We start from the raw sequence: 27,614 nt of genomic DNA on the forward strand, positions 1-27,614 counted from the left end.
AACAAACCCAAAAACAGTCTAGGCCACCATCAGGGTTAGTTTTTACAAGAACCTCTGTTTAAATACAGTCCCATTCACCTGTGACTTTGGGGTCTTCATTGCATGGGGCACGTAAGGGTTCCCTCTAGGCTCTGGTAGCAAGCCCTGCACCAAACCCCAGCTCACAGCTGCTTACGCTGAATAACTACAGTTCGTTAGGGAGATTACAATCTGTTTCCTACTCACGTGGCTTTGAGCGTTTGCTCACACAGCTCTTCCCCCCCCTCAGTATTTTTTATTTTTACAGTTATTTTTCATGGCGCCTGACTGCAGAGAGGCTGTTTCCGTGGGTGCCAGTGGAGCAACGCGGCCGCGCCGGGACAAAGCGCCTCTGTGTGCCCATGAGGGTGATGGGTGGCCGTGTCCTACGCAGCCTTCCCGACATGCAGGGAGAGCACTAGTGGCTGCAGGATGAGTGTGGTGGCCCTAGCCCTGTAGGTCAAATCCATCACCATATGGGTCTCCATAAAGATGTGGGGTCCCTATAGCCCCATGTGGTCTCCATAAAGATGTGGGGTCCCTATAGCCCCATGTGGTCTCCATAAAGATGTGGGGTCCCTATAGCCCCATGTGGTCTCCATAAAGATGTGGGGTCCCTATAGCCCCATGTGGTCTCCATAAAGATGTGAGGTCCCTATAGCCCCATGTGGTCTCCATAAAGATGTGAGGTCCCTATAGCCCCATGTGGTCTCCATAAAGATGTGGGGTCCCTATAGCCCCATGTGGTCTCCATAAAGATGTGGGGTCCCTGCCGGACTCAGTGTCATCCTGGCTGATCCACTTGGACGCAGGATCCCTCCACTCTGTGCAGGTTTCTCCGCTGGAGCAAGACTTTGCCAATGTTCTGCCCCAGAGGTTGGGTCTCTCTCTCATCTGTGGTATGAATCGCTCCCAGGGGGACCTGGCAAAGCTGCTTCCTTCTCTGTAGGCAGAGCAAGAACAAGGAGGGTGCCAAATGCTCATCTCTACTGGGAAGGAAATGGGCTGGGTGGAAATGCACTGATGGGAGATGGCATCCTCCCTCATTAGCTTTGTTAGCTCAATCTCTTCCCTGATCAGGTGTCAGGACAGGTAGGTGCCACACCTCACCCAAGTAGGGAGGTGAAGGGCCATCTCCACCCATCTCCACACCACCATCTCATCGCAAGGGCTCCCATTCCATGTGCAGCCCCTGGGAGACGCAGGGCCACATCCCTGCTGCTGACAGTGCCACTGCTTTTCGCCAGCTTTGAGGCTGCATTGTCCCTTCTTAAAGCAGTTCACCAGGGCATTGCTTTTGCTCCAGAGAGAAAAGTTCCCATGCAGCAAAAAGCTATATATTAATTGCCGCAGGCAAAGACAGGCGTGGAGCGAACAGCCGGAACCAGTGTCAGCACCTGCCTTTGATCTGCTGCCAAGTCTGGATTCACCCAGGTCTGTCTCATCCTTCCATAGTAGCCGAGCAAGAGCTGGAGCTTGCCTAAGTCAGCAGTCGATGTGCATCATAGAATCATAGAATAGTTTGGGTTGGAAGGGACCTTAAAGATCATCCAGTTCCACCCCCTGCCATGGGCAGGGACACCTCCCACTGGATCAGGGGCTCCGAGCCCCATCCAACCTGTCCTTGAACACCTCCAGGGATGGGGCAGCCACAACTTCCCTGGACAACCTGGTCTCACCGCTCTCGTGGTGAAGAAATTCCTCCTTATGTCTAGTGTAAATCTGTCCCTCTCCAGTTTATCCCCATTGCCCCTCGTCCTATCCCCACAAGCTTTTGGGATCAGCTCCTCTCCAGCTTTCTTGTAGTACCTTCAGGTACTGGAAGGTCGCTGTAAGGTCTCTTCAGAGCCTTCTCTTCTCCAGGCTGAACAACCCCAACTCTCTCAGCCTGTCCTCGCATGGAAGGTGCTCCAGCCCTTTGGATCATCCTTGTAGCCTCCTCTAGACCTGTTCCAACAGCTCCATCTCCTTCTTATGTTGAAGATTCCAGAACTGAATACAATCCTCCAGATGAGGTCTTACAAGAGAGAAACAGAGGGGCAGAATCCCCTCTCGCCCTGCTGGCCACGCTGCTTTGGATGCAGCCCAGGACACAGTTGACTCATGTCAAGCTTCTCCTCCCCCAGCACCCCAAGTCCTTCTCCTCAGGGCTGCTCTCAAACACATCATCCCCCATCCTGTACTGAAATCAGGAATTGCCCCAGCCCAGGTGTAGGACCTTGCACTTGGCCTTGTTGAACCTGATGAGGTTCTCACAGTCCCTCTTCTCCAGCTTGTCCTGGTCCCTCTGGTTGACATCCTGTCCTTCTGGTGTGACATCATTGGTGTGCTTCTGACTGGGAATGAACTCCTGCAGCAGGATCCCAAGGAGAGCTCACAGAGGCGCTGGGAAAGCATGGCTCTCTGAAGCAGCATAGGTGGGTGGGGGGTCTGCACACCTGGAGGATCTTGAGGGGAACCTCCTGGAGCTCTCCATGCGGTATCATCACATGCGTGAGCATTTGCAGAGTGAGGTACAAACCTTGATGCTCTTTGCCTGAACCTTTTGCAGCCCCAAGCCCGCAGCTGTTCCCAGATTCCGCTATCCTGGTGCACTGGCCTGGAGATCTATGTTTTTTGGGAAGGACAGGCCAAATCCTAACTGTGGCTACATCTGGGCATCATTGGAGCTCTGCATTGCTCCATGAGTAACTGTAGCGCGAACAGGGCTTGTGCTTTTTAAACATCATCATATTAGCTGTGATTTACCTAGGATGGGAAGGGATAAAATTAGCTCCATCCTACACCTCAAGTAACAGTACTGACAGCGGAAAGCTTGCAACACTCCGGCAGGGAGCAGGTCTAATCCTGAGCAAGTGTGTAGAGAGTAGCAAGGGGCTCAAACTGGGAAGCGGAGGGTGCCCTGCAGGCACCTAAAGCATCCAACCCAACACCTGGCCTGGCAGAGCTGCTGTCAGCAAGCCCCAGCTTCGTTGCCAAATCCCTCTTCCCTCCCCGTTCCAGCCCAGCGTGGGCTGGAGCACGCTGGCTCTGTTGTCCAAAAACTCCCGGGATCGTCTATTTGGTGCGCAAGCCACTCACACACAGAGTTGAGGTATCGAGTTTTATCCCATTCTGTGCAAACCGAGGTGCCAGCCCAGTAATCTCACAAAACCAGTACCCCCCCAAAAAAAAAATCAAACAAAATATTTATCCTATTCCTCATTCACAAAACTCTGCCCATAATTACATCAGATTCACATTTATTGGCTATCTGTCTTACTAATTAATACTCTATGTCTTCCTGGCTACCAGAATCCTCGCATGCCATGTAGATCAGCTGCTCATGCCCTCTAGTGCCCGAGTTTTGTGTCAGAGGGTTTCTTTGGCTGGTGGTTCCTTAGGTGCTAATCCTGATACCTCCTCGCCCCTGTTTGTCATCCCAGTTTCTTCAAGGATTCTGCTGAGTTCGTGTTGGCTGGCAAGCTGTCAGCTCAGGACTCTGCTGAGACAAAGGTCTTCCTTTGGGTTCAGACAGGTCTCTTGATTTAAGATATTCGATGCTCTTTTCATTTATCATAAAGCGGTCTGGGAGGGACCCAGAGCTCCTGCAGGCACCTAAAGCATCCAACCCAACACCTGGTCTGGCAGAGCTGGTGTCAGCAAGCCCCAGCTGCATAGAATCACAGAATGGTTTGGGTTGGAAGGGACCTCAAAGCCCATCCAGTTCCACTCCCTGGCCATGGGCAGGGACACCTCCCACTGGATCAGGGGCTCCAAGCCCCATCCAACCTGGCCTTGAACACCTCCAGGGATGGGGCAGCCACAACTTCCCTGGGCAACCTGTTCCAGTGTCTCACCACTCTCATGGTGAAGAAATTCTTCATTATGTCCAGCCTAAATCTGCCCCTCTCCAGTTTATACCTGTTCCCCCTCTTCCTATCCCCACAGCCTTTATGAACAGCCCCTTCCCAACTTTCTTGTAGCCCCTTCAGGTACTGGAAGGTCACTATAACAGCTCCATCTCCTTCTTATGTTGAGGATTGATGCAGCCCAGGATACGTTTGGCCTTCTGGGCTGCGAGCGTACATTGTCGGCTCAAGTCAAGCTTCTCCTCCCCCAGCACCCCAAGTCCTTCTCTGCAGGGCTGCTCTCAATCACATCATCCCTCATCCTGTATTGAGATCGGGGATTGCCCCGACCCAGGTGTAGGACCTTACACTTGGCCTTGTTGAACCTCCTGAGGTTCTCACAGCCCCACTTCCCCAGCTTGTCCAGGTCCTTCTGGATGACATCCTATCCTTCTGGTGTGGTGACTGCACCACTCAGCTTGGTGTCATCTACAAACTTGCTGTCAATATCATTGATGATACAGACTCCATCCCTGGAGGGGTTCCAGGCCAGGTTGGATGGGCCTTGGAGCTCCTGATCCAGCCGGAGGTGTCCCTGCCCATGGCAGGGGGTGGAACTGGATGGGCTTTGACGTCCTTTCCAGCCCCAGCCATCCCATGACTGATTTTACTCCCTGACCCCTGCATCCCCCACCGCCATTTTGGGCCTCCCGCCCCGCGGCGGGGACTACATTTCCCATCATCCCTCTCGGCGGAAAGGGCGGGGCGGGCTTGGTCCGTTGCCGTGGTGACGCAACGGGGACTTCCGGGCGGCAGCGATTGGCTTCGAGGCGCCGGCTGTGCGGTGGCGTCAGGGCGGGCGCGGTGACGTCACCGGGGGGCGGGGCCGAGGGGCCGCGAGCTGGGACGGAGGTAAGTGGGGACGGGGAGGGTGGGATGGGGTCTGTGAGAGGACAGGGGGGTTGTGGGGTACAGGGACAGCAGGGATGGGGGGGAGAGGGGGTTTGCGGGGCACAGAGATGGGGTCTGTGAGGGAACAGTAGGTATGTGGGGCACAGGGATGGGGTTTGTGAGGGGACGGGAGGTTGTGGGGCACAGGGATGGGGTCTGTGAGGGGTTGGGGGGTTGTGGGGCACAGAGATGGGGTCTGTGAGGGGACAGGAGTTTTGTGGGGCACAGGGATGGGGTCTGTGAGGGGACAGGAGGTTTGTGGGGCACAGGGATGGTGTCTGTGAGGGGAAGGGGGGTTGTGGGGCACAGGGATGGGGTCTGTGAGGGGACAGGAGGTTTGTGGGGCACAGCGACGGGGTCTGAGGGGACAGGAGGTTTGTGGGGCACATGGGATGGGGGTGTGAAGAGCTGAGGGTCTTGTTGGGACACAGAGACAGCAAGAATGGGATGTGGGGGGGAACAGGCATGTGGGGATGGGGCTTAGAGACATTAGGGTGTGGGCTTAGAGAAGACGGAGGATGGGACATGGCCCAAGCAGCAGAGGCTGCAGGGGGCACAATCTACATCTCTTCTCTTTGGGGTTGCAGAGGGGGGAATTGGCTTGTGATTTTGGGATACCGGTGAGGGGCACAGCTGGGGCTGAGAGGGGGAGAAGAAAAAGATTAAGGGTGATCAGAGGGCTGGAACACCTCCCGTACAAGGACAGGCTGGGAGAGCTGGGCTTGTTCAGCCTGGAGGCTTCACAGAGATCTTATAGCGACCTTCCAGTACCTGAAGGGGCTACAAGAAAGCTGTGGAGGGACTGTTCATAAAGGCTCATAGTGATAGGACGAGGGACAATGGGTATAAACTGGAGAGGGGCAGAGTTAGACTGGACACAAGGAAGAATTTCTTCACCATGAGAGTGGTGAGACACTGGCCCAGGTTGCCCAGGGAAGTTGTGGCTGCCCCATCCCTGGAGGTGTTCAAGGCCAGGTTGGATGGGCTTTGGGCAGCCTGATCCAGTGGGAGGTGTCCCTGCCCATGGCAGGGAGGTTGGAACTAGATGATCTTTAAGGTTCCTTCCAACCCAAACTATTCTATGATTCTATGGTCCTTCAGTGGTCTATCAGATGATGGCTTCTCTGGGGAGAAAGGATCCAGGAGCCCTTTTCTTGTCCCTCATATCTTGCCGTTCTGCTCCCAGTCACATTCCTGCTTTCCCCAAGATCCTAGATAAAAGATGCTTACTTTTTGCGCCTGCTTCTTCCACCCATGAAGCAGGGCTACTGCCACCTTGATGAAACCGTGGCGCTGAAGCACCTGAGCTCCTGCAGGCGGTCGCTTGTCCTGCGCTGCCAAGGCAGATGCAGGATAGTGGGACTTGAGTGTAACTTTTAATTAGAATCACAGAGTCACGGAATGGTTTGGGTTGGAGGGGACCTCAAAGCCCATCAAGTTCCAACCCCCTGCAATGGGCAGGGGCACCTCCCACTGGATCAAGATGATCAAAGCCCCATCAACCTGGCGTTGAACACCTCCAGGGATGGGGCAGCCACCACTTCTCTAGGCACTCTGGACCAGTGTCTAGCTCTTACAGGAAAACATTTCTCCTTAAGATCTCATCTCAATCTCCCCTCTTTCAGCGTAAAACCATTCCCACTTGTCCTGTCCCTGCACTCCCTGATCAAGAGCCCCTCCCCAGCTTTCCTGTAGGATTTAAAAGTGCTTTTAGAAAATCCTAGATGAAAAGTGGCATGCAGGACCTTGCAGCAAGAGATCTGATTTTCTTTCACCTCCTGCTTCCCTCCTTTGTTTTGTGCTACCAACCTGTTGCATATTTTCCTTCCTCATTGACCAGTTCCACTCTCTGCTGTTCTGTCCAGCTGGGATCCTGTTGTTGATCTGAGCTGTTCCTCCCCAGATGAGGTTTGGCCTCCCCTTTTCTGTGTGGTCTAAAGCCTGTGTGTGCTGAACCCACCTCATGTGGTGTTTAACAGCCCTATTTATGATCAGAGCTTCCAACCTATTTACAGAAACCAGTGAATTAAGGCTCAAACCCTCTTTATGAGGTAGAAGTGTTTTAGTGTCCCTGGATGGGAAATCAAGGCACAGAGAGGAACAGAGGTTGAATGTGCAGCTTGTCAGTGAAGCAGGGAAGGAAAGCCACCTTCTGTGACAAGCTCAGCCATGCATTGTGCTTTTCCCAAAGTATGTCTGTCACTGCCTGTGTTTTATCTGCATGGATTCAGGCAGCGTCCCGGTCTACCTTATCTCAGTTTTGGCCACCTTCCCTTGCAACTGCTGTGCCACGAGGCCTCTTGCGCATGCATGACAGTTGTGTGCAGGAAAGAATTGGTCCATTGAGCCCTCATGTGTTGGAAAAGGCCCTGGGTGGGTAGAGGCAAACAGGCTTCAGATGTGCCTTACGGTCCAGGCAGTGTCCATCATGGGGAAGCAGAGGGATCTGAGCATGGGAAGACAATGCAGCAGTGGCCAGTAGTGGTGTTGATCTCTTCAACTAGTGACCTGCTGGCTAAAGCAGCCCATGTACCCTTTATCCTGTCTGCTTCTCTTCTCCCCTCCATCTTTCTCGGTGCAAAATCCGTTCCTGCCTTCAGCAGAGAATTCATTTCCTCTCCTGCTACAAACATGCTCCAGGCTGTGCTGAGGTGGGAGTTTTCTCCGTGACTGATCATGTGTCAGCCAGGGAGACGAGAGGAAGCGTTCAGAGGGATGTGTTGGCAGGCTCCTGTCATGCCTTGTGCGCAGTGGCGATGGACAAGCCCTGGCATTTACCTGTGAGCAGGAGGAGGTGAGCCAGAAACTTGGTTTTGATTCTCAGATCTCTGGCAGCTCTGAGAGAGCAGTGTTACTCTGTGCTGCTGAATCAGGGCCGGGTTTTATTGCTGGTGGAGATGAATGATGTTCCAGTGGGGTTGTAATGACTTTATTATTGTTCCTCATCAGGAAGGTTAAAGAAAAACTTTGAGGTGTTTAGAAAAACTGCCTTCCGTCATGGGAGGGAGGGGATGGGAAGCCTGCTGTGTCTTTAGCGTCCTGCTGTGAAAGGGAGGTTGCTGTGTGCTTTTGTGGCTCCCACTAGAGCTGGGCACTCAGTCCATGCTCTGTCCCGCACTGGCTCTGCACTCCATTTCTCGCTAGCTGACCTTCGGGCAGGCTTGCCTCAGTCCCCTGCCTGCAAACCCAGGGCAATCGCTTTCTTCAAAAGGGAAGGTGTGTGCTTTTTATATTGCTGACTGCAAGAAAGAGTGATCCTGATGTGAACGATGCTCCAGTGCGAGGCGTTATGTTTTTGAATCTCTCACTCATGCCCTCCTCTAGATGAGCCTGGGCTGCTTGGTGGCATAGGAAACACCCTCCATGCTCATGCTAGTGTGCCAGGAGCTTTTGGAGCAGGGAATTTGCTGATTTTTTTTATCCTTTTTGGAGCAGCTTTGGCTCCTTGTGCAGCGTTGGGCTTGGGAGATGCAGGAGGGTGTGCAGCACTGGGTGGGATTCACTCTGCCCTGGAATTGCCACTCTGCCTCCCCTGTCTACGGGGTGCTGGCCATGCCAGGTTCATTGCCAGCGCTTGGCTGCCATGCAGGTCATCCTATGTTGGAGGCAGCAATGTGAAACGGGGCTCTTCCAAGGGGGTGGGAGGAGCAGCTAAGCCTGGGTAATGTCAGTGAGGGTACATGGGTTCAAGTAGCATCATGTTCACAACATCTTTGTTTAATATGTTAGTCCAGTTAGTCTGCATAACTGTGTCTAAAAATAGAGCATATTTTCTCCAAGTCCTCTGGTTCAAAGCCTCACAAGCCTTTTTTTTTTTTTTCCCCAGCGTTGGTCTCTTGCTGCTCTCCTGAGCTTGAAATGAGTCCAGCGCTATTTGCAAAGTTATCAGGAAAGCCAAGAGGAGTGAACTCTGTCGAATCCTTAAGTTTCAGCCACTTGAGAGGGAAGTTCATTAAAGTTGCAGTAACTTTCTGGCAGCGGCAGCCTCTTCAAGGTGGATTAAGCACGCTGAGTAAACAAACCACCTTATGGCCACCACAGACCTTTTCCTAGCACCAGCTTCATGCATTGTCATAAAAACTCAGGGTCATTAGCCTCTGGCTGGGAGTGACATAATGCAAAGGGGATATCCTGATGCTCAGAGCCGGGTGAGGGGTCTGAGCTGTGTCTGTTGGGACACCCAGGGTTCACTCTACCTCCTGGTTTGCTGGAGCTACCAGATCCCAGGGCAGACGGCTGCGATTGCATGCGGCAGTGGCCCCCCCACCTCCCCATGGAGTGAGAGGAGTCGCCCCAGCTGATGGTTTCAGCGTGCGGTAGAGGGAGTGTGTGTTTAAATTTCAGAGCTGTCACTGGATCCAGCCCAGTTCTCCCAGCAGCATAAATATCTGGCCTTCAGCACAGCCACGGAAATTCACGTTGTGTTCTCTTGCAGATTACTTGGGATTTCAGCACTGACATGGTAACAGAACAGTGGCTTTCAGCGACAGGCAGACGGGAACTGCTGCTCCGGAGAGGTAACCCTTCCCTTTCACGTCTGGGCAGTCTCCCAGAGCACTTATTCTGTGTGTTTTCCAAAACTTGGGATAGGGAAGAGCGGCGTGGTTTGCTTTCAGCAAGTTTCACTTTTGCCCACGAGCTTAAGTATTCTTAAATTTCTTTTTAAATTTAAACTCTAGGCCTGATTTTTGTTCAGTTTCTGAATGTGATCTTTATGGATTATGCCTAGGAGTGTGCTGGGAGTATCATGGTCTAATCCTGTTCTTCTGAGCTGACTGTTACCGTCAAAGTACAGCGACTTAATACTGGATTATTTCACTGATTTTTATGACTGAAATTGGCTCTCAGGGAGAGGATATGAGATCAGGGACCGTACTTGAGTAAATAATCGCCTCATGGTCCAGACAGGCAGCCTGGCAGCAACGCCGATACCGTCAATCGCTATGTAACTGCCTTACTGGGGCAAAGCAGAGCAAATTACAGCTGAGCTGAGACAGGAAAGTTGAGGAGGTGGGTGACACGGGCTTGGGGAGACATCGTCCTGCCTGCAGACCTCTGGAGCAATGCCCAAAAGTCTTCTCTACTGTTGCCCTGCACCCAAATACCGCCTGTAGCTTCTGTCAATGCTGTCTGCAAGTAGTTGATTTACTTCTGCCACATCACGTCTAAGGTGTTTAGTGGGACAGGGATGAGGTTTTCATTGTCAAGTTTGTGTAACTGCTGTGCTGTCTCTCTTCTGGCTTTCGAGACATGGACTTCTAAGGATCTCTGCAGCGTACGGAGGGGATTTTGTAATGAGCCACATGGGGCTTTGCTGATCAGAAGAGCATTGTTGTGCAGAATTGCTTGCTGATGTCCATGGTTCTTGCTAGCATATTGCCTGTTGACAAATATGTAGTTTTGTGCAGCACATTTTCTTGCCTTTTGGGGAATATTTTGTCTGTGGCTATTGAATTATGAACTGGAAATCTGCAGATGTGCTTAAAGACTGAGGAATTAGCACAACAAGAGACTCTTGGGATGCTTCATGCAGCGGGACCCAACGTGCAAATGATTCTTTTAATTGGGTGAGATGATGTTACAGTGCTTATGCCTTAAAGATAATTTGCTGACAGACCCCAGCCTGGCTTGCCCTGACTGTGGAGTTTTAGAGATGCTGGATTATTTTGTGATTTGTATTGGCTCCCTTGCTTTATAGCAGGACTGACTGCCCATGTTGATACCGACAACTTTTCTGCTTTTCTGGAAGTGTCACATTCAGTGTTACACTGCTCATCACTGCAGTAATTTTTGAGACTCTGGGACAGTTTGGACAAGCAGAAGTGATTTCCATAGCGAGTAGAGATAAGGTTTTTCTGTAGAACTATTTTTTGTAATATATTTTAAACTCTGAAATGCACTTGCGTTGGCAGGATGCCTAGGAAATTGCTTTCCCAAAGCAGGGTTTGGAGTGAAACGATTAATGCCTTTTGGTCAAGGAGATGGTGAAATGCATCTCCTCAAAATAAATATTTTGGGATGGCGTTCACTGGAGCGTTGCTTAGTTGCAAGAAGAGTTCAGAGCAGAAGTGACTTGAATGGTATCTTGATTTCAGGATGACTTCTTGAAATGCTTTAATATTCACTGCTGTGATCAGTCTTTGAGCAGCCTGATCTGTGGGAGGTGTCCGTGCCCATGGCAGGAGAGTTGGAACTGGATGGGCTTTGAGGTCCTTTCCAACCCAGGCCATTCCATGATTCTGTGATCACAGTGTCTGGAGAATGTCTGTGTCCTCCAAGGATTAGCCAAGAGTTTGCGAACATCTGAGTTCATTTGGGTCAAGTCTTTTCAACTGGCTTTGAAAAGGGCTCCGATGTATGTATGTGTTGGGGTGCTTCCCTGGGGATCCCTGTGAACAGGTTCAGCTTGGAAGTGTGGGGTTTGCAGAGGCTGTGGTTTGCAGGGAAATCCTGACCAGGGAGGAGGTGGCAGGGTGAAAAAACGAGGCAGAAACGCAAACACTTCTTGTGGTGCTGGTCAAGCCAGAGCACATCTCTGAGGATTGTGGATGGCAACAGCCAGATAACATCCATGCTAATCGGAATCATTGCCCTCATGCTGAATTTTCTGGTTTGCCCTGGGAACTGAAGCTTGAAACAGCAAAAACCAGAACATGCACGTTCAACCCCATAATAGAGATGTGGGATGGAGACAGGGAATGGTTCTAGTGGTTTGAAAGGGCAAATGAGCTTTCCTACCTGAGCTGATAGGGAAGCATTTCTTCAATGGTCGGTAAAGATAAATTTAGGTCTCATTAGGAAAGACTTTGTCAGGCTGGAGAGAGGATGGGTGAGATGGCTTCAAAACGAGTGCACTGACCTCAAGGACGGGAAGATCAAATCCCTGTCCTGTCTGACTTTCTATAAACTATTTTTTAATGCAGCTCTTGATTTCATCTTAATGCAAATATTTCTGAAAATTCTCAAATCTGCTTTTCACCTCTGCACTGATTTTATGGATTCTGCTGGAGCTGTTGGACCTTGAGAGCTGTTAACACCACAAGGATGGGTGGAGAGACCCCCCCACCGTCCACACCTCTGAAAAGAATCCGTAGGTTCTCCTATCCATGGGGTAGGTGTTATATTGTGGGACTTAGGGACACAGGGATCTCTGAAAAAGGGTTTGAGAGCGTGAGCTTGAGGCTGGAACTGATGGAGCCCCTGAGCTCCCAGCAGCTGTCTGGGAAGTTGGGAAGTTGCTGGCTCTCTGCTGCTTTCTCTTTACCTCCAAGACCGTGCCAAAGGCGTGAGGAAGTTATGAAAAGCACTAATGCTTTGCTCAAGCGTTTTGTTTCGTAGAGGCCGAGGTGGAAACCCGCATGGTCAGAGCACACTGCCATCCTCTAGTTGCTAGAGGACTCTTGGCAGGGTCGTGCTGACACGATCGTTGCTCGTATTGCTACTGAAAATGCAGAGAAACCTCTGTTCCTCCAGTTGGCTCTTGCTGTGTGAATGTGGCCAAAACCAGTAAGGAAACATCATTCCTCTCTGGTTCCCTGAGAGGATGTTGAACTAGTTTGTCTAACAAAGTTATTCTAATGCTCTCTGGAGTTTGCCATACGGAGACAGACGCAGTCAAACTCAGGCTCCGTCATTTTTCCTGCTCAGTGGTTGAAATGGAAAGGCAACAAACATGGTGATTTGTTCTAATCATTTTGGCACGTACGTTCCCAGGCCCTGCTGAATCATCTGAACTTGTGCCTGGGCATCATCGCTCACTGTCAGCTGCATACCGGGATCAGAGTGGCGTGGCCGGTGCCCAGGGTATTTTGCGAAGGTCTACAAAACCAGGAACACTTTGCTGGGAATCCAAGTGTAAGCATAACATGCCTTACAGGCTGGGGGATTTTATTTTTTTCCCCATGGGATCTAAAATCTCAGTTGCTGCAAAGATGAAAAGGTTTGCTGCTGTTTTTATGGCATTTTCCTGGATCTGGGAGCCCTGGCAGCCTAGCAATAAAACTTACGGCCTGCTGGGTTTTCGCTCCAGGTACACACACGTGTGATCCAGGGCAATGCGTTGGCCTGCGGCTACCATTCCAACCCTCGCTGCTTTTCTGGTGAGCCGATTGTCCCATCCAAGGCAGGGGCGGCACTTCCTGCTGTCCCAGGGACACTGAAACTTCAGGGAAAAGTAAGATGTGTTCTGGTGTACGCAGCGTTGCCAAATGACAGCCTCACGTGCTGCCACCAGTGCTCCTGTGACAGCTTGTTCCCCTTGCCGCTTTCCTGGTTTTCCATTTAAATGCTGCTCTGAGTCCGTAACGCTCTGTGCCCACTGTTTCCTTGGGAAGTGTTGTTGGTGTTCCCGTGAGCTCCTCCCTTGTCAGCCCTGTTCTATAATTACTGATGTTCCTGAAACCGGATCCTTCCACGTGTCCTGCTTGGGTTCAGGAGGATGAGAGGTGTGTGAGCAGCCTCGCGCTTTACTCCAGGGCATTCGAGGACTTTGCGAGTTTTGGAAAGCATCAGCTTACAGTGGTTTGGAGGCTTCTGTGAGCCAGCAACCTCCTCACCTTTGGCATGGTAAAGAGAAGGGGAATATAACCCAGATGGCTTCTCTGGCACTTCCAGAGAAGAACCAGAGGTGTTGAAGCTGGCACTTGTGGAGCAGCAGTGGAGGCTGCTGGAAGAGTGCAAACAGGAGATGCCATGCTGAGCAGCGGGTCTGTACCAGAGATGGGCGGAAGCCCATGGGTTCAGAGTCCCCTGCAGACACTTTTCCATCTCCACAGCCCTGGGATAGCTCTGTGGCTCTCTCCCAGCAGTGTGTGTACTTGGTTTGCAGCCGTGTTCCCAAAGCATTGCCATGTCTTCATGCCCACCTCTGCTGTGCCCTGGAGTGCAGTGGGATAATCCTTTCTCCTTACCAGACTTGATGCTCTTCTTAACCCTCCATGGCAGGGGGGTTGCAACTAGATGATCTTTAAGGTCCCTTCCAACCCTAACTATTCTATGATTCAAAGAACAACACTTCTATGCTCTTTCCAGCTCCAAGAAGCGCCGGTGGTGTCACCTTTCTGATACCTGCTTGTTTCCTGGCTTCGATCCTCACTCCAGCAGGTCAGACCCATGTGTCCGTCCTGCCTCGGGGTGCTCTAGGCAGTCCCAAGTTGACAGCAAAACAAATATCGGTCAGCAATTGTCAGGATGAGATGTGCCAGTTTATTTGCTGAAAGTAATCTTGGAAACACTCTGTACATAGGAATGTACAGACGGAGAAGACGGTCACAAGCAGTGTGACATGCTGACCAGGGCCGGGGACGCCAGACTTGCGAGCGTGACTGCAAACAGGTGTCAAAATCCGTAGTACAGGAATAAACAATGACGCTTGGCACCAATGTATTCCTCTGCACTTCCAAAACATGCCGTCTCTGTGAGCTAACACAACAAGGAAAGGAGCAGGAAGGAAACACAGTAAAAGTCCTGGGTTTGGTTTTTTTTGGATTCTGTTGGGGGCCTTTTTTTTGTTAAGGAAATAGAGGTGCAGGGCTTGATGGGATTTGCTGAAAGTTGTGAAGCAGGACTCCAGGAAAGCTGGAGGACGGGCTTTTTATCAGGAAGTGCAGGGACAGGACAAGGGGGAATGGGTTTGAAGCTTAAAGAGTGGAGATTGAGATGAGTTCTTAGGAAGAAATGTTTTTGTGTGAGGGTGGGGAGGCCCTGGCCCAGGTTGCCCAGAGAAATGGTGGCTGTCCCATCCCTGGGGGTGTTGAAGGCCAGGTTGGATGGAGCTTTGATCACCCTGATGGAGTGGGAGGTGTCCCTGCCCATGGCAGGGGTTTTGGAACTGGATAGACTCTTAAGATCCTTCCCAACCCAAAGCATTCTGTGATAAGAACTGATGACTGTTCTGCTCTTCACTGCCTGCCCTGCTGCAAAAGGGAGTTGTGGAGCCCGACTCATCAGAGGCTGAAGAGGGCAGGGAGCACCTCATCTGGAGAGAGGTGTGGGGATCATTTCTGTAGAAGCATTACCCAGTGTCTGCCATCTCAAGATTTTGGAGCTCATCTGATGCGTGGTCGGAGCTGCTGGAGCCAGGGCTGTCTGCCACTGCTGGATAATGAGTAGAGAGAGAAGAGCAGCCCAGAAGATCCCTCTTTCACACGTGGTTGTCAGTTCATTGCCCAAAGTCTGATCTGCTTCTGTGATACCTCTGGCTCTCTGAAGAAACCTAGAACAGGCGAGAAAGCAGGAGATTGTTTTTGGAGCAAAATACCATGACCTGTTTTGGAGACAGCGTCAGCCATGGCACGAAAAGGGAAGAATCTGATGAGTTTTGTAACCTTTTTAACTTCTTTTTTTCCCCTCAGCATCCAGGAAGTGGGTGAGTTGAAACATGCAGTAGATGTGTGATTCATTTTGGCAAGTCTGGCTGCTGCAGGCAAGCAAGGGAATCCTGCACCCTCTGTCACATGCTCCTGAGCAATTAGCAGCCACGCAGTAACAGCAGCTCTGGCAGCATCATGCTGCTTCGTCGCCTGGGCTCGTACTAGTGAAACACAGCCCACCCAGAGCAGTGTTGAAGAGATCACGGGACTGACTGGGGCGTGGTACGATGTCTGAGCAGATGCTTCACGGGGAAGAGCTGGCCCTGGGTGTCCACGCTGGTCAGGGTTATGTGGAAGGGCTCTCTCCTGCTGGCTGTAGTAGCTTATTTCTGCATGTAGCCTGCCCTGAAGCCAAGGCTTTGAGTAAGGGAGGAAGTGCTTGGGTAGTAAGTGCTGCTGAGCTCTCATTAGTTAATGAGGGGATGTGTTGATCTTTCAGGAACAAAAACAAACATGTTTTCAGCATTTGGCTCTCCTGGTTTGTGCACTTAATTACCTTTCCTGTATTGCGGCATCTGCTGAGCTCTTATTTGGCTTTAGTTAGCAGTAGCTGCCGTGTAGGAGGAGGAACAGAAACTGGTACTTGATCGGTAGGTATTGGAAGCAGTGGCATAACCCAAGAGACATCTCTAAATGATGGCCAACAAGTGGCAATCACTGTTTTCTGGATTCACAAAGTGCTGACATACAGCAGCACTGAGTTCTCAGCCTGCCCCTTCTTAAAGGATTCACTTCTCTTGACTGTGAATTTGGCTACTATTTTTGTCCAGAGGAATAAAAACGCAAGCCAGAAATGCTCCCACGCTGAATTGGTTTCCTTTCACAATTCCTGGTGACCTCTTTTGCAGCAACTTGAGCAACAGCTTTGAGCGGATCAGCTCTGTGACTTGGCCTGTGGGAGGTCTGGATATCGTTTTGGCACTTTGCTTTGCATGGAAACTCCCATCTTCCAGGGAAGGCTCTTGTGTGGTGACACAACAGGGATTTGGTCAATCCCATCTGTGTTTTAGAAACGTGTACTGTCCTGGAGAGGCTGGAGCAGGCATCTTCTCTTTACCCATGAGGACGCTGAAATTACCTCTTGCTTGAGCCCAGCGCAAGTGAAACTACACCTGGTTTAAAGATGAGGTCCTGCTAATTAGAAGCATTTCCTCGCTCTCATTTTGTGGCTGGCTGCCTGCCTGCCTGCCAGCACCCGGGTGTCTGTGTCAAAATGCACGTCCCCTTCTTGTGACGCTTCGCTCTGCGTGCGAGACTGTGAGAGTGGGAAGGCCCTGGCCCAGGTTGCCCAGAGCAGTGGTGGCTGCCTCATCCCTGGAGGGGTTCAAGGCCGGGTTGGATGGGGCTTTGATCACCCTGATCCAGTGTGAGGTATCCCTGTCCATGGCTGGGGTTGGAACTGGATGGGCTCCAAGATCCTTTCCAACCCAAACCATTCCATGGTATGATTCTGTGAGAAACTGGAATTGTCCATCACGTCACCCCGCCACCCCTCCTGTGCATGGACCGACAGGAAGTGGGCACTTCCTCACAGGTTTGTCAGCTTCTGCTTCTCTGGATTTGGCTCCAAAGTTTCCAGGCTCATCAGTGGTGAGGGGCTCTAGAGTAAAAGTGGTACAAGTTGCAGGGTGACGACCTGGAGGCTTGGGTCTTGGTCAGCTCCAGAGTAGTTCTGCCTTGCAGGCATCTGCCCAAGCCCAGAGCCAGCAAACAAACAAACCCACCCTCTGCCAGCTGCAGGCTCTCAGGAGCTGCTGGCTCAGCCAGGGTTGCTGAAGTTCCTTGGAACCGGAATTGGGGCAAGGGCAGAGCAAGTCACGAGATGTTTGCCCTCTTGCTCGTTCCCATCCTGTGGGAAGAGGAAAGGAAACAGCTTTGCCGGATTCTGTGGAGAAGCTTATGAAGGAATTCATGGTCCTTGTCCTTGTTTCCATCCTCTCTTTCCATCACTGCCCTGTGACAGCTGCTGAATGTAAAAAGGGGATGGCCATGCCAGGCAGAAATCTCTGCGCTTCTCTCTGCAGCTGCCAGCTTTTGTGCCTTGCTCCGGTGAGTGGCTTTATGTCCAAGGTGAGGGAGACAGAGTTATCCCTCCTCTGTGCCCCCTTGCCAGCTGGATGTGGAGGCATCAAGCAGATACAGAGTTCCTGGGGTCGAGGCAGCCCTTTTGGCCACCCTCTGCCATCCATGACGCCCAGAGCCATCCTGCAAAGCTGTGACAACTGTACCCATCGACAAACTTCTGGGGAGCTCCAGCTTCCCGGGATGCCCCTCTCTGAACCACAGGGGAACAGAGGAGCATGTGTGAAACCCCAGCAAATCTCTGCAGGCTCTGTGTGCAGTTGGGTTTGCTGCTGGCCTGGAAAGGAGGGCTGGGGGTCCATGTCTCTCCGCGGACCCTGCCAAGCTCGCTCGCTCCATGCTGGGGTGTGCAGGCATGGCCCCTGCCCTGCCTTTCATCCAGGCAGCAGCTGCCTCAGCCTCTTAACTGCTGAAGGCAGGAGGTGTAGCCTCCTGTGTGGAATCAATCCCTTTTTCTCCCTCCTCTCCCTCTATCTCTCTTGTTTAGAAAACAGGAGAATAGCTAAGGGAAAGGCAGGTGCGCAAACAGTTCTTGCAGCTTCCCTCAGCCCAGGCCCCTGTGCTCTTGGCCTTTGAGGAGATAAAAAAACAATACATTCAGAGCCTTCTGGGTAGAGAATGGATTGGGAGCAGTGCTGAGGAGAAGGATTTGTGGGTACTGGGGGATGAGAAGCTCCACATGAGCCAACAAAGTGCACTTGCAGTTCAGAAAGCCAACTGTGTCCTGAGCTGCATCTAAAGCAGTGGGACCAGCAGCTATGGGAGGGAATTCTGCCCCTCCGCTCCGGTGAGACCCCACCTGGAGCCCTGTGTTCAGCTCTGGAGTCCTCAGCACAGGAAGGACATGGAGCTGTTGGAGCGAGTCCAGAGGTGGCCACGGAGATGATCTGAGGGCTGGAGCACCTCCTGTACAAGGACAGGCTGAGAGTTGGGGTTGTTCAGCCTGGAGAAGAGGAGGCTGAGGGGAGACCTTAGAGCAGCTTCCAGTACCGAAAAGGGCTCCAGGAAAGCTGGGGAGGGGCTCTTAATCAGGAAGTGCAGGGATAGGATGAGGAAAACAGTTTGAAGCTGAAAGAGGAGATTGAGATGAGATCTTTGGAAGAAATGTTTTTCTGAGAGAGTTGGGAGGCCCTGGCTCAGGTTGCCCAGAGCAGTGGTGGCTGCCCCATCCCTGGAAGGGCTCAAGGCCAGGCTGGATGGGGCTCGGAGCAACCTGGTCTGGTAGGAGGTGTCCCTGCCTGTGGCAGGGGGTGGAACTGGATGGGCTCTAAGATCCTTTCCAACCCAAACCACTCCATGATTCTGGTAAAAGCTTTTCTCTCTCTGGTGCTCCAGCCACTCTCTAAGAGTGGAATGTAATGCCTGCATGCACATGGGGGGCCTTCGCTGCAGCCTGGTGTGTCTGTGTGTATCTCACCCTCTGCTTTCCCAGTTCTTGGGGCTGCACGCCCATCTGTAGCCAGACTGACTGTGAGCACAGTTTTGGTGTTGCTTTGGTGGGTTTTTGTGTCATGAGCTCACTACCACCCTGGGAGCACACAGCCCTGAGCGGGCCCAGTGGACGGAGGACTGAGGGATGCACCTGGAGGAATGTGCCCATGTTATTCCAACAGCAACGCACCATGAGGCAGCTGGGGCAAAGCAGAAGGCTACATCTGCCGTGGGTTTAAAGCCTGTGCTGAGTGCCAGAGACAAAGCAGAGCTAATGAGAAGCTCATTAAGCTGCTGCTGGATATATTTTCCACTGTAGTTTCTTCTGCCACAAGCTTCTCCTTCTAACTGGTGTTCAGGCCAAAGCCTTTTCCTGATTCTTGTACATTCGTTTATATATAGCCTTCTAAACGATTGAGCTCATTACCCTCCATCTCTGATGAATAGGTTTTCCTGCCTGTGTGCCGTGTCCCACCACATGGGATATGTTAGAGGAGGCCAAGGATAACACAGGCCTTGAATGGTCTCTTAGTGCTGTTGCAGAGGCACGGGAAGGGAGCGCTGTGCCCACATCTGAGCACCCCCCTGTGCCTGCTCCTGCTGTGACGGAGAGCAGGGCAGCCATGCAAACTCTCCTTGAAACAAACCCATCTGCCCCGCAGTCTGAATTCCCAGCGTGGTGAGGAAAAGCAAGGCCCCCTCGCCCACGGGACACTCACACTCACTGGGGGATGATGTGGGTCCTGGCTTTGCGATGTGTTTGTGTTCAGCCTCCCACGTGCAGGTTTTGTCCTCTCCCTGAGCTGCAGGGAGCTCTGACCTCGCTCAGCGCTGACAGCTTTCCAGGGAATCCAAGGAGCTGGCTGCGGTTCAAGTTGGAAGCACTGGGCATAAGGGTCCCTCTGTGGGAGGGGAAATGAGCCCAGGAAGTCACTGGGTCATTTCTGCCCTCCCTCAGGAAGCCACACAGTGCCACGGTGTGGGCTCGGGGCTGGGACTGCCCTGGCAAGAGTCCCCAGCGCACAGCTTGCTCACTGAACTCCAGTGTGGGTGTGAAGGTGCTACATCCATTTAACTTGTGCCTGCAAATCAAGTCTTTCCCAGTGGAAGCTGGCTTTCAGGGCTTTTCGAATGGATATTCAGTGTATTTCCACTTTAAAGAAGTGGATGCAATTCTGTGTTAACTGGGCTTGAGGGATCGTTACTTCAGCAAGAGACACCTCAGGAACTGAGATACTTGCAGTACGGAAAGGGGCTTCAGGAAAGCTGAGGAGAGGCTCTTGATCAGGGAGTGTAGGGATAGGATGAGGGGAACGATTTTGAGCTTAAAGAGGGGAGATTAAGATGAGATCTTAGGAAGAAATGTTTTCCTGTGAGGGTGGGGAGGCCCTGGCGCACGTTGCCCAGAGCAGTGGTGGCTGCCCCATCCCTGGAGGGGTTCAAGGCCAGGTTGGATGGGGCTTTGATCACCCTGATCCAGTGGGAGGTGTCCCTGCCCATGGCAGATGGTTGGAACAGGATGGGCTTTGAGGTCTCCTCCAACCCAAAGCATTCCATGATCTGGAGGTGAACGGGCACTGGGATGTGGCAGTGTGTGCTGGACACTCAGGCGAGATCCAGCGTGGTTAGGAGGGAGGTGGGAATGGCTGTGCGATGGTCATAGTATGGGTTATGTGTCGCTTGCGTGGCTTGCATTTTTTCTGGGCTGTTTGGGATGGACTAAGGCAAACAAGGAGCGGAAGCACGCGGGGGGAGGACTGGGCCGTTCCTCCCACAGGAAACCCAGGATTAAGACACTAGCTGGATTGTGTGGCCATCACAATCACGCTGCTGGATCCCGTGGCTGAGCACGGCCCAGCAGCTGCGCGGAGCAACAGCAACACGTTCAACCCAGCAGCTCTTGGCAGCAGAGCCAGGGCCAGTTACAACATGAGGAGTGAAAATAAACACAAACGCTGTAGCTGGCAGTGTTGTGATGGGAAGGAGCGTGAGCGCAGGGGCCAGCAGGAAGCTATTGGTCTTGCAGATGGATCTCGTGGGCTAGGGACTTTCAGCTGCCGCCGTCTCCTCCAGCATCTCCCCCTGTGTCCCGATCAGCTGCTGCCCTCAGCCTGAGCTCTGCCTTGGCTGGATGGAGCGTGAAGCTGGCGCTCCCTTAACCTTCCTGGTGGCATTCGCTCTGTCAAACACCTTCCTTGGCTCCCACCGTGGCATCCCAGGGCTCTGTCAGCTCTGGGGGACACGGTCTGGGACAGTGTTTCTACTGTGGGACTTGCAGGTTGGTTAGTCCAAGTCCCTGGGTGGCATCTTGACCGGTTTGTGGTCTGAGTTCGGTCTGCTGGGCTTTAAATATGATTCCGGTGAGGTTTTGCTTCCTGGAGACCTTTAAAAGGCCCCAGGTTGTGCTTGTCTCCTTGGATAAGGAGAGAAAGCAAAGCAGGATGAGCATGGTTCCGCGCTGCTCTGCATTCTGAGCTGACACCACGCTTTTCCCTCTGTCCCACAGGCTAGCAGGAACAGCCTGGTAGGGTCCATCTCGGATAGACGCGGATGATGCCAGAGCTATGACAGGGATTGCAGTCTTGGCACTGAGGGGTGATCAATTATGGAACAACTACAGGAGGAAGTACCTCAGGTCAAGGAAGAGGAGGAGGAAGAGGCAGTGAAGGCGGCAAGCGGAGCCTCGGACCCAAGTGGAGGACCAGACAGCTCGCTGCCTTCGAGCAGCTACACAGGTGAGTGGAGCTGAGGGAGCTTGACTGTCCCTAGAGCATCCAGGCGTCCTTATCCTCCAGGCAGCGTGCTCAGCTGCAAAGGGCAGAGGACCTGCCCGTGAATGGTGTTTGGCTTGTGTTAATCTCTTCCCTTTGTGAAATAATGCAGCGAGAGCCAAGCTATGGAGAGGCTTTGCGGTCACGGCACAGCCGTTGGCAGCAGATTGGGAGATGGAGATTAAAAGAAAAGGCAGGAAACATTGTGCCCCAGATGGGGAGGAATCCCAGGCTGCCTGAGAACACTTCCCTGGCTGTTTCTTGAAGTCCTCAGTGTAAAATGATTGTAGGAGCTTGGGGAGAAGGAAGAGGCTCCTCCAGAGCCCGGGGCGTTCCAGCTGGGCAGCCCTGTGCCAGCCGCCTGCCAACTGGGAATTATCAAATTTGTTAGTTTGGTTTCGTTGCCTTGACACGAACGCCAGAGGGAAGAAATCGGCAGTGATGGGGAGTCTCTCAGCTGCTGGGCACACTGGAGGCACCCTTCCCTCCGTGCATGGCCTCTGCCTGCAACCAGTGCCTGATCTCAGAGCCCGACTGCCCAGATGCGATGCCAGCAGCAGGCTGGGACCGTGCTGGAAATCCCTTCTCAGCCTCAGGGTTGGAGGAGTTAGACACAACGCAGGGTCTTGCTGTTGCTGTACGGAAGAACAGATCTGTTTGTGTGTTTGCAGACCTTTCACAGAGCTCCTCTCCCTCGCTGTCGGACCAACTGCAGATGGGCTGCGAGGAGGCGGCCTTGGGAGCGCTGAACGTGGAGTGCAGGGTCTGCGGAGACAAAGCCTCGGGGTTTCACTACGGCGTGCACGCCTGCGAGGGCTGCAAGGTACGTATGCTCTGGGGAGGGCCGAGTTCAGCGGTGCCAAGCAGACATTAGACCCCAGGGAGTACGCTATCCCTTCAGACAAGCAGGTTTGCAGCAAGGCAGGGATGCTGGGTTGAGTAATTATAAAAAAAATAATTTGCAACCTGTCCAGAGAGCATGGAGAGTAGAGGCAGGCACACAAATACTGCCCTGGAGGAGGCAGCTGAGATGCGTGTGGCCCAAATCTTGCCCTGTCATGCTTTACTTTGTAAGGCAAATCCATCCGTTGCCACACGGACCCTGGCTTTGCTTTTAGAAATGCTTTCTGTGGAGTGATCAGCAGTGAGCTGTGTGTTTATCCCCCTGGGATCACTGGCCGCAGCTTGGATGCGCCTCTGAAATTCTTTCCCCCACAGCAGATGCCAGCGGGGCTGTGTTAGTGGCTCAGGTCCTGCCAGACATTCCTGCAGGCTGGATGCAGCCCGCAGCTCGTTCCTCCATCCCTCCCTGCTGGCTGCCTGCAGTATCACACACCCAGTGCCTGACCGTGGGCTGCCCTCCCTGGTTCCTCCTCTGCATCCCCCTTCTCCCACCGCACCACCTCTTCTTGAGACAGAGACTCTGCTTGTGTCAGAGGGATCCAGGGATCTTCCTCCCACCCAGCTGAACCTCCATGAGGCTCCCGGGAATAATAAACCAGCCCAGTCCTAAACCACAGGTGCTAACGCTGCTGTTCCCTTGTCCTCCTGCTCCATGTCCTGCTCTGTGCCACCTTCCTGAAGGGTTTCTTCCGCCGGACGATCCGCATGAAGCTGGAGTATGAGAAATGCGAGCGGAGCTGCAAGATTCAGAAGAAGAACCGGAACAAGTGCCAGTACTGCCGCTTCCAGAAATGCCTCTCGCTAGGCATGTCGCATAATGGTGAGTGTCACCACTGTCCCCAGGCCTGCCACGGTGCCCTTCTGTGAAGGATTCGCACAGGAAGGCTGTGTGGAGCTTGCTTTATCCCGTGGCTCTTATCTTTCAAACCCAGTGTTTTAAGCCTTTGACTCTTCATCCCCTTCTTCTGTACGAGAAGGGGCTGCTCATTCCCACCCTGCAGGCTGGCTGTTGGCACCTGGCTGTCCTTTATGGGTTGACCCAGAGGGAAATGGAAGACAGATTGCTCTGCTGTGCTGGGATTTTTCAACTTCAGCTGTAGGCATCTTGTTCCTGGCCAAGCGAAGGTGTTTATATGGGAAGCGAGAGCCCAGAGGAGTGGGGATGGGAGCTTAGTGGGAGGCTGTGTTGGCAAGAGTAGCAGTAGTGGCTCGTTCAGGAAGTTGTTGATGCCAGAGATGCTGCAGCCCCAGAGGAGCATCGTGTTGCATAGCTGCAGGTGTTCAGAGCAGGCTGCTGCCTCCCTGGACGCATCTCCTAGGGTCATCCCCAGTGTCCTGACCCACCAGCTTTGCCCCCTGAACAGCAATCCGCTTTGGCCGCATGCCGGAGGCCGAGAAGAGGAAGCTGGTGGCAGGGCTGACGGCGAGTGAGATCAGCTGCCAGAACCCACAGGTGGCCGACCTGAAAGCTTTCTCCAAGCACATCTACAACGCCTACCTGAAAAACTTCAACATGACCAAAAAGAAGGCGAGAGGTATCTTGACCGGGAAGGCCAGCAGCACCCCAGTAAGTTCCCTCCCCAGGGCAGGTGGGGTTGGTCATGAAACGCCACGGGAGGCTGTTCTCTGGGAGATGCTGTACATCTCCCTCCTGCTGGAACTGTTCCATGTTTCCCAGCTCCCAGCGGCAGCCAGCTGGGCTCTACACCCACTGGGAAAATTCCCATTGCTCCGCAGGCTTGTGCTGCTGTGGGTGGACGCGGATGGCCCAGGCACTGGCAGGCAGACAGATGCGAGTGTCCTTGGCAGAGCCGGTATCTCAAGTCGCAGCGGCAGGTTCCTAACTGCTTGCTTCTTTTCCAAGCAGCCTTTTGTGATCCACGACATAGACACTTTGTGGCAGGCAGAAAAAGGGCTGGTCTGGAAGCAGCTGGTGAACGGCATTCCGCCCTACAAGGAGATCGGGGTGCACGTCTTCTATCGCTGCCAGTGCACCTCGGTGGAGACTGTGCGGGAGCTCACCGAGTTCGCCAAGAGCATCCCCAGCTTTGTAGGCCTCTACTTGAACGACCAAGTGACTCTGCTGAAGTACGGGGTGCACGAGGCCATCTTTGCCATGCTGGCCTCGATCATGAACAAGGATGGGCTCTTGGTGGCCAATGGGAATGGCTTTGTGACCCGTGAGTTCCTGCGGAGCCTGCGCAAGCCCTTCAATGAGATCATGGAGCCCAAATTCGAGTTTGCTGTGAAGTTCAACGCGCTGGAGCTGGATGACAGTGACCTGTCCCTGTTCGTGGCTGCCATTATCCTGTGTGGAGGTGAGCGGGTGCTCCTGGCTGTGTGAGCGTCGGGAGAGCCCTTCCATACTTGGAGGTAGTTGAGCCTGGGCATGGGGAGCTGAGCTGGCCTTGAGATCAGCCAGGGTTGTCTTAGGGGGACAAGAAGAGCTGAACCATTCCAAACCCAAAGCTTCTCCATGCCAGTGATGCCTAGGAAGCTTGGATCAAGAACAAGGAGAATGCAAGTGGCATCTCCTTCTTGTATGCTGCTGTGGGCTGTGTTGTCCAAGGGCACTTTTTGCCCCTTGCTTAGTTGACAAGGCTCGAGTCACAGGGGTTGGGCTGCTGTCTCCATCTCCCTTTCCCCAAGAGAATCTTGTGCTTTGGAGGACTACCTTCTCCCAAGTGACAAGTGATAGGACGAGAGGAAATGGCCTCAAGTTGTGCCAGAGGAGGCTGAGATTGGATCTTGGGAAAAATTTCTTTACGAAAGAGTGGTAAAGCCCTGGCAGAGGCTGCCCAGGGCAGTGGCGAAGTCCCCATCTCTGGAGGGGTTCAAAAAATGTGTGGCCATGGCACTTGGAAACGTGGTTTAGCAGGCACGGTGGTGTTGGGCTGGCAGTTGGACTGGATGAGCTTAGAGGGGTTTTCCAACCTTAGTGATTCCATGATTCTCTAACACTACAGTTACTGTGCTTCCTCTCCACAGACCGTCCTGGCCTGATGAATGTGAAGCAGGTGGAGGAGATCCAAGACAACATCCTACGCGCGCTGGAGTTTCACCTGCAGTCCAACCACCCGGATGCCCAGTACCTCTTCCCCAAGCTGCTGCAGAAGATGGCCGACCTGCGGCAGCTGGTGACGGAGCATGCCCAGCTCGTGCAGAAGATCAAGAAGACGGAGACGGAGACATCTCTGCACCCTCTTCTGCAGGAGATCTACAAGGACATGTACTAAGGACCTGTTATTTATGAGAATGAAGCCATGGATTCCCAGCAAAGACTCTGTACAGAAACAAACAAAACCTTTCCCTGTGTCTTCCATTTCTTCTACTGGAAACTCTTTTCTACGTGACCCTGACATACGGTACATAGGGCGAAGTGCTGTAAGATTGTGCAGCCACCACCTGCTAGGCCAGGGCTTCCATTAACACACACTAACGAAGTACACATGCAAATCTCAAGCTACTGTTTCCGTTACTGCGGCCCAGCTCTTCAGCTGCTCCCTGGGGCCTCTGGAGCTGGTTTACGTGGCCCCGACGGTGCTGATCCCGCCGAAAAGGATGCTCCAGGCGTTAGGAGACCTGAGCACGGTGCAGGTGTCCGGCAGGGCCAGCAACAGCAGTTACAGCCTGTCTTTCTTTTCTATTTTGTATTGCACTCCGAAGAAAAGGTCCTGAGCCATGGACACTGTAATGAAAGGCAGTTTCTTTTCTCTCTTTCCCAAAGAAAAGCCAGAGTATTTGAAGACGGGTAGGGCTGTCCTAGCTCAGCTGCAGCCCCCCTTCGCTGTGCGGCGTATTCCAGTCTCTCAGAGGGATCGTGTGATCTCTGCCTTCCCCCGAGTGCCGTGTGGGAGCCCCTCATGGGTGTGCATTGCCCTTGCTCCTGTTTCAGACGAAGCCTGCCCCTCGGCACCTCAGTATGAGGGAGAGAGGGATCGGGAGCTGGAAAGGAAAGGGTTTGACTCATCAAAATTCACCTTCAGAGCAGAGGCCAGAATCTCTGTGCTTCCCCAGGCTGTTCTGCACAGTTGTTTGTCACCAAAAAGGTCTGTGCGGGGCCAGAAGGAGGCCTGGGACTGGTTGGCGTTTAGGTTGCCAGGCTCATGGCTTATCCTGCAGCTCCTTTCCTGAGCTCCAAGGGGCCTCTGGGAGTTTTGCGGGGCAGTGCAGGCAGCTCTCGATGAGCATCAGAGCGAATAAAGCCTGCAGCAACACCAGCATGGGGAAAACCATGGCCAGTCCACAGCTCTCGTGATGCCACATGGGCATTGACCTGCCTGTTATGCTGTAAAACAGCATAAATGCCAAGTATTTATAACAAGGGAGGGACAGGGCACGATGCTCACAATGAGCAGGAGCTTCCTGGTGAGCGCAGACGGGCTGAGAAAGCTGCCTTGTCCTCCTCTGCCACCATCCCGAGTGGTGGCAACTTCTGCAACTTCTCACAGCTGTAGTGAAATGCCACAGTGCTTTCTGCGCCCGGAACGGGGTCCCTGTGCTGGGGCTGCGTCCCCCAGGCTCTGGGAGAGGAGTTGGACCTCGGAAGGGCTCTGTCCCCTCTCAGGATGATGGTGTCTGACCCAAGAAGTGACACTTGCCCGTCTGCAGCTCATGGTGCCCTGTGTCCCAAGCCACCTTATTGAAATACTGATGTTCCCAAGGAGGGGTTTTGGGAGCAAATTAGTCAGTTTTATTCTGTTTTCCTCCTCTTCACGGTAGCACATTTCCCTGGTGCAATAATTCCTTTCAAACCAAAAGGAGAAGAGCGCTGGGCTTCCCCTCCATGTCACAGGGCTGGTCGGTCCCAAACCTGCTCCTACTGCCGCCCTTCAGCTCCTCGCCTGCCTCAGTTTCCCTGCCCTCTGCCCACCTAACCCCTTTCCCCTCCCTGCCTCACCGGGGTGTTGGGAATTCCCATTTCTAAAGCACTTTGAAGCCCTCTTGGGGAAGGCACCGGAGACAGGCGCGTGCTGCATGGCGCCCGGGGGATTTCTCCTTCCCAAAGCCCCCGGCATTCCCCGCCGTGGCCAGCATGCGGGACTTGCATGCTTATCACCTGGGGAACATTTTGCTCTTCCCTCCTCGTCAGCGTAACAACTCCCAAACTCAAATGTATATTTTTGCTAGAACTACAAACCTCCAAGTGTTTTTAATAATGTAAATGGTGTCCACAAACTGACTCTAAATAAATCTGAACTAAATATTTAAGAACCTCTGAGCGTCCAGCCTGTCTTTGTGGGATTTTTCTCGGCTGC

General features: G+C 52.9%; 1 protein-coding gene across 3 annotated transcripts; it reads left to right on the forward strand.

Moving 5' to 3' along the window:
• Window positions 1-4,710: 4,710 nt before the first annotated feature.
• Window positions 4,711-27,565, forward strand: PPARD (peroxisome proliferator activated receptor delta). 3 transcript variants are annotated; one of them, XM_054087272.1, is made up of 8 exons: window positions 4,711-4,760; window positions 9,235-9,316; window positions 21,189-21,417; window positions 22,125-22,276; window positions 23,038-23,176; window positions 23,721-23,923; window positions 24,221-24,674; window positions 25,345-27,565. In XM_054087272.1, the coding sequence occupies exons 3-8, from the start codon at window positions 21,288-21,290 to the stop codon at window positions 25,590-25,592; spliced, it is 1,326 nt and encodes a 441-aa protein (XP_053943247.1). In that variant the 5' UTR covers window positions 4,711-4,760; window positions 9,235-9,316; window positions 21,189-21,287; the 3' UTR covers window positions 25,593-27,565. The 3 variants fall into 3 exon arrangements, with proteins under 3 accessions (XP_053943247.1, XP_009565630.1, XP_009565631.1); XM_009567335.2 differs by lacking the exon at window positions 4,711-4,760 and having other exon boundaries at window positions 8,897-9,316; XM_009567336.2 differs by lacking the exon at window positions 4,711-4,760 and having other exon boundaries at window positions 8,906-9,316; window positions 24,224-24,674.
• Window positions 27,566-27,614: the final 49 nt, after the last annotated feature.

The sequence above is a fragment of the Cuculus canorus genome, chromosome 24 (genome assembly GCF_017976375.1).
Source record: "Cuculus canorus isolate bCucCan1 chromosome 24, bCucCan1.pri, whole genome shotgun sequence".
In the NCBI taxonomy this organism is placed as follows: Eukaryota; Metazoa; Chordata; class Aves; order Cuculiformes; family Cuculidae; genus Cuculus; species Cuculus canorus.

Coding starts and splice junctions, on each gene's coding strand:
- PPARD (XM_054087272.1), top strand. CDS start 21,288: ATGGAACAACTACAGGAGGAAGTACCTCAGGTCAAGGAAGAGGAGGAG. Junction 23,924..24,220: donor GGAAGGCCAGCAGCACCCCA/GTAAGTTCCCTC, acceptor TTCTTTTCCAAG/CAGCCTTTTGTGATCCACGA. Junction 24,675..25,344: donor TGCCATTATCCTGTGTGGAG/GTGAGCGGGTGC, acceptor TCCTCTCCACAG/ACCGTCCTGGCCTGATGAAT.